Source organism: Meles meles, chromosome 21 (assembly GCF_922984935.1).
Source record: "Meles meles chromosome 21, mMelMel3.1 paternal haplotype, whole genome shotgun sequence".
In the NCBI taxonomy this organism is placed as follows: domain Eukaryota; kingdom Metazoa; phylum Chordata; class Mammalia; order Carnivora; family Mustelidae; genus Meles; species Meles meles.
This window is the reverse complement of record NC_060086.1, coordinates 43,829,772-43,837,691: the sequence shown is the minus strand read 5'-3', so window position 1 is coordinate 43,837,691 and position 7,920 is coordinate 43,829,772. Positions and strand designations below refer to the sequence as shown.

Sequence of the window (7,920 nt, the reverse complement as noted above, 5' to 3'; positions counted from 1 at the left end):
GGCCCCCTGCTCAGTGGAGAGTCTGCTTCTCGCTCTACCTCTACCCCTCCCCCTGCTTGTCCTAGCTCTCTCTCAAATAAATAAATCTTTTTCAAAAAAAGACCCTTGGGGGGGCGCCTGGGTGGCTCAGTGGGTTAAAGCCTCTGCCTTCGGCTCAGGTCATGATCCCAGGGTCCTGGGATCGAGCCCCACATCGGGCTCTCTGCTCCGCAGGGAGCCTGCTTCCTCCTCTCTCTCTCTCTCTGCCTGCTTCTCTGCCTACTTGTGATCTCTGTCTGTCACATAAATAAATAAAATATTAAAAAAAAAAAAAAAAGACCCTTGGGGGGTGCCTGGGTGGCTCAGTGGGTTAAGCCTCTGCCTTTGGCTCAGGTCGTGATCCCAGGGTACTAGGATTGAGTCCCGCATTGGGCTCTCTGCTTCACGGGGAGCCTGTTCCCCCCCTCTCTCTGCCTACTCTCGCTCTGTCAAATAAATAAAATCTTAAAAAAAAAAAAAAAAGACCCTTGGGACACCTAGATGGCTCAGTTGGTTAAGTGTCTGCCTTTGGCTCAGGTCACGATCCCAGAGTTCTGGGATGGAGTCCCACATTGGGCTCCTTGCTCAGCTGGGAGCCTGACTCTCCCTCTGCCTGCTGGTCCCCTTGCTTGAGCTCTCTAACAAAAATAAATAAATAAAATCTTTTTAAAAAAGACCCTTCTGAAATATGTGATTTCCCAACATTTCCTTCCATTTTGTAGGTTGATTTTTCACTTTCTTGATGATTCCAAACTGTTTACTAAAGGTGGGTTTTGTCAGTGGAGAGTCTAACTTGCTGTACATGAATTTGCTTGGTCCACAGTCTCACTAATAGTTGGAATTTTCTGACTTCAGAATTTTTTTCTCAGGATTTTATTTATATATTTTGAGAGAGAGAGGGTGAGTTGGGTTGAGGGGAGAAAGAGGGAAAGAGAACCTCAAGAAGACCCCCTGCTGAGCGCAGAGCCCGATGTGGGGCTCCGTCCCACAACCCTGAGCGCATCGCCTGATCTGAGAGGAAGAGTCAGAACAGGCGCCCCAAACTTCGGGATTTTTGGTGTGGCTTGGCTTGCATTTCTGTGATCCGTCCTGAAGCCGAGCCCCTCTGGGTGTGTTTCTTGGCTGTTTGGATTTCTCTGGAGAAGAGAAACCTCAAGTATTTGTCTGCCGTACCATGGAGTTATAGGTCCTTTACTCACCAACTTCTGGAAATAAGACCCTAGACCTGTATAGGTTTTGGGTGCTGGAAACATTCTTTCCCATTCTGTGATTTTGTCTTTTTTCTTTCTTCGTGGTTTGTGTGTGTTTAAACAGATTTTGTTTTTTTTAGAGAAGTTTCAGGTTCACAGTAAAATTAAGCAGAAAGTATGGAGCGCCCATATACCCTTCGCACCCAGAGGTGCGCAGCCTCACTCACTATGGACTTCCCACCTGGGCCACGTGCTACGTTGTTACGATCAGTGAAGCTACACTGACAACATTGTTTGCCAAAGTCCCCGTTTTCAGTTTTCACCCGGTTCACTCTTGGTGTTGTACATTCTGGATTTGCAAACGTGTAATGACATCCGTCCGCCATCATAGTGTCACACAGAATTGTTTCGTGACCTTAGAAACCTGCCCACACCCCTCCTACTCCCCCAGCCCCTAACAATTACTGGTTGTCTTTTTTTTTTTTTTTTTAACTGTCCCCATAGCTTTGCCTTTTCTGGAATGTCCTGTAACCTTTTCAGATAGGCTTCTTTCATCGAGCAATAGGCATTTACCTTTCCTCCGTGCCTTTTTGTGCGGCTTGGTAGCTCACACATGTAATTACTGAATAGCGTCCCATTGCAGGGATGCGGTCACACTGTTCATCCAGACACCTGCGGAAGGACGTTTGGTTGCTCCCGAGTTGGGCAGTTATGAGTAACGCTGCTACAGGTACAGAGGTGCACATTTTTGTGTACATACATTTTCAACTCATTTGAATAAACACCGAGGAGCATGGCTGCTGGGTCCCATGTTTAGTTTTCTAAACTAAGTTTTAGAAACTGCCAACCTTGCCTCAGATCGACTGTTCTGTTTTGCAGTCTCGGCAGTAAAGGATGGGAGCTCCCATCACTCACACGCTTGCCGGCATTTGGCGTCATCAGTGTTTGAATTTTGGCTCATATCTTCGTGGTGTTTTTTATGATGTTCTTAATTTTAATAGGGTTGACTTTGTCAGTCTTTTCCTTTATAATTCGTGCTTGTTGTGCCTCAAGAAATTCTTCCCCACAGAAATCTGTGAATATATTTTCCCATCATCTGAATGCTTTATAGATTTGCCTTTTGTATTTCAGTCTTTTATCTGCCTGAAACCTCTTTCTTTCTTTCGTTTTTAAAGATTTTATTTGTTCATTTTAGTTTAGAGATAGAGAGGGCGCTCACGTGCACGAGCCAGACGAGGGGCAGAGGGAGAGAGCGAAACTTCGGCAGACTCTGCATACGGTGCTCTGGGCTGGATGCCCTGACCCCAGGATCATGACCTGATCCAAAACCAAGAGTCGGATGCTTAAGTGACAGAGCCATGCAGGTGCCCCAGGACTGTTTGATTTTTAAGGTAAGCAGTCGCAAAGCAATAACCTAATACCCCATCTTAAGCCAGTGGAAGAAGGCTACTTGTATTCAATACTGTACTGGAGAGTCTAGCCAGAATGATCAATGAAGAAAATGAAATAAAAGGCATCCAGATTGGGAAGGAAGAAATAACTATCTCTAGACCCATACGACATAAATTCGTGCATAATAAATCCTAAGAAATCCACTAAAAAACTACTGGAACTAATACGTGAGTTCAGCAAAGTTGCAGGATAAGAGTTTAACACACAAAAGTCAATTGTATTTTTATACTTTCAAAGAACAATCAAAAATAAAATTAAGAAAACGTTTCTATTCACAGTAGCATCAAAAAGCACATATGATTTTTCAAAAACTCACTCCCTAACACCAAGCAGATCTCCTATTTAGAAAACAAGCCGGGGCGCCTGGGTGGCTCAGATGGTTAAGTGCCTGCCTTCGCGCAGGTCATGATCCAGGATCCTGGGATCAAGTCCCACCTCGGGCTCCCTGCTCAGTGGGGAGCCTGCTTCTCACCCCCGCTCTGCTCCCCCTGCTTGTGTGCTCTCACTCTGTCAAATAAATAAACAAGTAAAGATAAAATCTTTCAGAAACGAAGCTGGCCACCATCACTAGCGCAACGGTATTATAACAGGGCGCCTGTTTCTAAACCCCGCCCCTCGCCCTCCGCCCCGCCCTCCCCTTCCCTCCCGCCCCTCCGTCTCCCTCCGCCCCGCCCTCCCCTTCCCTCCCGCCCCGCCCTCTCCCTCCGCCCCGCCCTCCCCTTCCCTCGCGCCCCTCCCTCTCCCCCGCCCCGCCCTCCCCTTCCCTCCCGCCCCTCCCTCTCCCCCCGCCCCGCCCTCCCCTTCCCTCCCGCCCCGCCCTCTCCCTCGCCCCGCCCTCCCCCTCCCTCCCGCCCCGCCCTTTCTCCCGCGGGGCCCAGTCGCCCGCGCTCTTTCTGCGCTCAGCTGGCGGCCCGCGGGCCGGGGGTCATGGGCGGCCTCTTGGGGCGCGCGGCGCTGCCGGGGCTGCTGAGCGGTCCGCGGGCCCCGGGCCCGAGGCTGCTCGCACGCCCCAGCTCGGGTGAGTGGCCCGCGACCGGCCGAGGGGCAGGCGGGCGGGGGGCGTAGCCCGGCCTTTGTTGGCGCGCGTGCGACCCGAGGCTGCCTGGCCTCTGTAGATGGCCTCGGGGTCTCGCCGGGCGGGCCGGGGCGCCCTGCACGTCTTTCCCCACCTCCCACTGCCCCCCACCCCCCGCCCACCGTCCGCCCACCGCCCCAGGTTGCTCGGGGGCGGGGTCCCCTGCGGGCTCCGGAGCAGGAGGCCTGGTGGCCACAGGCGGGGGGGAGGGTCCCCGCGGACTGGCTGCTGCGGGGGACATTGTAAGCAGAGGAGCACTCCCCGCGGAGCCGCTGCCCTCGGGGCGTTTTCTGCTGGACCTAACTCTGTAGCGGGTTCTCCCCCTCACTGCGGCCGCAGGGTGCTCCCTGAGAGCCGGATGTCTCCGTGTTCCCAAAGCCGGAGGGAGTGAGCTGCCACCCTCCAGCGGACCAGCCAGCTGGCGGCAGGCCAGGCTCCCCAGCCTCTAGACACTGGGCTTTAGGGGCACAAACCAGCACCACCCCCCACCCCGGCAGGGGGCTTCCTGCAGTCTTGAAGTGAAGTGCCCACTGCCTGCTGTCCAGGCCCAGCACACGTTATGAGATGGGAAAGGGCAGCTGCAGACATCCCCAGGCACACTGGCCTGCCCGGACTCTATGGTTGGTCTTCCAGGCGGCTGTCCCCCGGAGTAGGACTCTGCAGGACACCCAGGGTGTAGGCTCCTCTCAAAAGCGCGATTGACCCTGGACCCAGGGCTGAGGGTCAGTGGAATTCTGTGGCCTGGGGCTGTAAGGGGTGATGATGCCTCCGTCCCCCTGGTGGAGAACAGAAGGGCTGGGCCAGGGTCAGTCCTCCACATGGGTCTGGAAGCCGCCATCGCCTCCCTTGAAGGCCTCCAGGGCATCGAGTTAGTCGGGCCAATGAGGCTGTGAGCAGAGGAGCCCTCTAGAGTCCCCACTCCAGACAGGAAGCCCTCCACTCCGTCCTAGCTCTCTTTCGGCCTGTCGTGTGTGGCCCACGTGGTGGGGAGAGTGCCCCTCACTACTGCCTGGTTCCCTGCCGTCTCTTCACCTCAGACCCGCAAGATGAGCTTTGGGCCCTCCTCGTGTGGCAGGCTGGGATGTCAGATGCTGCGGCCTCCCTCCAAAGGACGGGGTCAAAGCATGGCCCGCAGCAGCGCTTTCTTTCCCATGTGGCCTCTCTGGGCCTCTGTGTGGCCAGTGGCCTGAGCTGTGGCTCCCCAGATCTTGAAGATGCCTTCCCAGGGATATGGGATCCATTGTGGGTGCTCCGGCCCCTCCCAGCAGCCTGGAAGCACCCGGGAGCCCACAATCCTGTCGGTCCTTGAAAGGCAGAGTCCTGCTGGGGGTCTGTTGGCCGAGGACCCTGTGCTTCTCCCCTCCGGGGCTGCTCTGGTGACACCTGGGCTGTGGCCTGGGACTCAGGGCTCAGGCAGATGTGAAAGGGTGAGGCACCTGATTCCCCTTCTTCTGAAGGAGGGTCCTCCTGGACACGGGAGCGGACCCTGGTTGCTGTGAAGCCAGACGGGGTGCAGCGGCGGCTTGTTGGGGACGTGATCCAGCGCTTTGAGAGGAGGGGCTTCAAGCTGGTGGGGATGAAGATGCTGCAGGTACCAGGGCTCTCAACCCATGGGTGTCCTTGATGGACTGGGGTGGGGGGCTTCTCGTGGACCTCAGCCCTTCATATTTCCGCCCCGTATCTGGAGGAGGATGGTGTTGGCAGTAGCAGGGGAGGGGTGGGAGGTCGCTGCTGGTGTGCCGGGCCGTGTAGGCGTTATTTGCGAAGTGCCCTGAGGTCAGGACACCATGGCCACTGCCCCAGAGCCCAGGGGCTCCTCTCCCATCCTGCCCCAATGCCACCCAGGCGCCAGAGAGAGTCCTTGCTGAGCACTACCACGACCTGCAGAGGAAGCCTTTCTACCCAGCCCTCATCAGCTACATGACCTCCGGCCCCGTGGTGGCCATGGTATGGCAGGCATGGGCAGTGGAGAGGGTGGAGGGCCCTGGGCTGAGCCTGGAGCTGCCGAGTCCTTGGTCGTCCGCACCGCTCCCAACCTCCTTTATCTCTGTGCTGCAGGTCTGGGAAGGTCCCAACGTGGTCGGCTCCTCAAGGGCCATGATAGGACACACCGACTCTGCTGAGGCTGCCCCTGGCACCATCAGGGGGGACTTCAGCGTCCACATCAGCAGGTCCGGGCGCCCTGACACACTCAAGCCACCGGAGCTGATGGGCCAGCTCCTCAGGGTTGAGGAGGGCCCCGAGTGTGGGGGTGGTTGTCTGCCCCTAAGGCAGATCCGTGGGACCTGGGGATCTTGCTGGGCCACAGTCAATCCACAAGAGACTTTTGATGCTGGGATGTCGCACACACCTAATGTTGGCTAGAAGAGTTTTTTTCAAAGCCCTTTGCACACGGGAGATGATAAAGCATTCTCTATGTGCTGTGTGTGGACCCCGCCATCATTTCCTGTTACCTGACTGTCCGGCCAGACACCCTGAGGGGTTGGCACGGGACAGCTGGTGGGAACGGGAGGCTCCGGAGACAGTCTGGGCTGGTCATGAGGTTGTGGGTAAGAGGCCAAGGGCGGGCTGGAAGCAGTCTTGCAGCCCTGTTCTTGCTTTCCTCTCTGCACAATGCTGGGCTTGCTTCTTGACGGTAGGGGATGAGCAGGTAGTCTCGGGGTCCCCGAGGTGCATACTGAGGTCTGTGCCTTACCTTTGTCGCCTGTCCTCTGGCACAGGAACATCATCCATGCCAGCGACTCCGTGGAGGGAGCCCAGAGGGAGATCCAGCTATGGTTTCAGAGCAGTGAGCTGGTGGATTGGGCAGACGAAGGCCACCAGAGCGGCATCTACCCACCATGAGCACTCAGGCTGCCGTCGGCCACCCCAGCAGCCGCCCAGGATCAGCTACCTCTATCGTCCCAGACTTGAGCGCACACCGTGGTTTGCCGCTTGGCCCCAGAACACCTCCCAGTCTCCCTTCTGCCCCACCCCAGCCCAGAGGGGTTGAGCAACCAACTTTACAGTGCCTTTTCGTATCCTAAGCCAGTAAGAGATCCACTTTCTGGACCAAAGTGTCAGACAACCTTCAGGGCGTCTTCAAAAGTGTGTCGTGTAACCTCCCTTCCCCAAAAGGTGGGTGGGACATTAAAATTCACTGTGTGTGTGTGGGGGGGGGTTGATTATTACAATTTTTGCCATCTCTGAGGTAGGGATGAGGACTTTATGCAAAGTTGTAAGAGTTTGAGAGTAGAAATAAAGCTTGTTCTCACACACCCGTAGGGGATCAGTAATTTTGTTGAATGTATCAGACAGGAGAGGTACAAAGGCCTCCAGCCTGAAATGCAGGGGAATCAAGCCCAGTCCCAGAGCCCTCATTCATCGGATCAAGCTGAATGAGGAGCTGCCGGCCTCGGGCAGAACTGGAGGGTGCCCGCTACCCCCCCCCCCCCCCCCCCGAGGCAGAAGGCCTTTCATGGCCTCATGGTGGAGACTGACCGGAGCTGTCTGTCTGCTTGTTCTCACGCTGGCATTACACAGTGCACGCCACACCCGGGGCCTCAGATGTGTCCCCGGTCCCCTTGCATATCGTTACACCTGCTGAGCCGCCTTGGTCCTCACTTACTCTTTCTGACATCTTTACAAAGGATGCCCTGATCCCGGGTTCGCAGCCGCCGTCGCTACCCGTGCCTGCGCGTGATGGCACGGACGACGTGCGCAGACCTTCCTAATGGGACACGAAACCGACGTTCTGGGGACCGGCCTGGGGCTGGCTGCGCGAGGGAAGGCTGTCCGCATTGACCGCGGCTTTCCTGGGCCTCGGTCTCCTCGCCCTGCTCTGTCGTGTTTATGCAGCAGCGAAGGGGGTGGTGGCGTTTTAAGATTTAATGAGAGAGGGGAGAGGGTCAGAGGGAGAAGCAGGCTCCCGGTGGAGCTCCACCCAGGACTCGGACCACGACCTGAGCCGAAGGCAGGCGCCCCAACCAGGTGTCTTACGCGCAGAGCGGGCACGCAAGGGCGCCACCGTAAGCCGGGAACCTAGTGTCGCTGTGCCCCGCTGGCTCCCAGCACCGAACTGACACCCAAGCTTGTCAAAGACTCGGACGCAGAAGTCCCGCAGCCGGCTCAAGAGGTTCCCGCCTCGGGGACTCAGCCGCCACACTGCGCCTGCGCGCGTCGCCATCCCCCGTGCTCGCAGGCCGC

The 7,920-nt window shown here is 56.5% G+C and overlaps 1 protein-coding gene across 1 annotated transcript; it reads left to right on the top strand.

Annotated features, from left to right (window-relative positions):
• Window positions 1–3,519: 3,519 nt before the first annotated feature.
• NME4 (NME/NM23 nucleoside diphosphate kinase 4) lies at window positions 3,520–6,992 on the top strand. The gene is made up of 5 exons (XM_045993596.1): window positions 3,520–3,678; window positions 5,193–5,326; window positions 5,581–5,682; window positions 5,794–5,906; window positions 6,456–6,992. Exons 1-5 carry the CDS (start codon window positions 3,588–3,590, stop codon window positions 6,577–6,579), a joined length of 564 nt encoding a protein of 187 aa, XP_045849552.1. The 5' UTR covers window positions 3,520–3,587; the 3' UTR covers window positions 6,580–6,992.
• Window positions 6,993–7,920: the final 928 nt, after the last annotated feature.

Excerpts from the sequence above, each read along its gene's own strand:
- NME4 (XM_045993596.1), top strand. The coding sequence starts at position 3,588 with ATGGGCGGCCTCTTGGGGCGCGCGGCGCTGCCGGGGCTGCTGAGCGGT. Across the intron at positions 5,327-5,580 it reads TGGGGATGAAGATGCTGCAG|GCGCCAGAGAGAGTCCTTGC; the intron begins GTACCAGGGCTC and ends AATGCCACCCAG. Across the intron at positions 5,683-5,793 it reads CCGGCCCCGTGGTGGCCATG|GTCTGGGAAGGTCCCAACGT; the intron begins GTATGGCAGGCA and ends TCTGTGCTGCAG.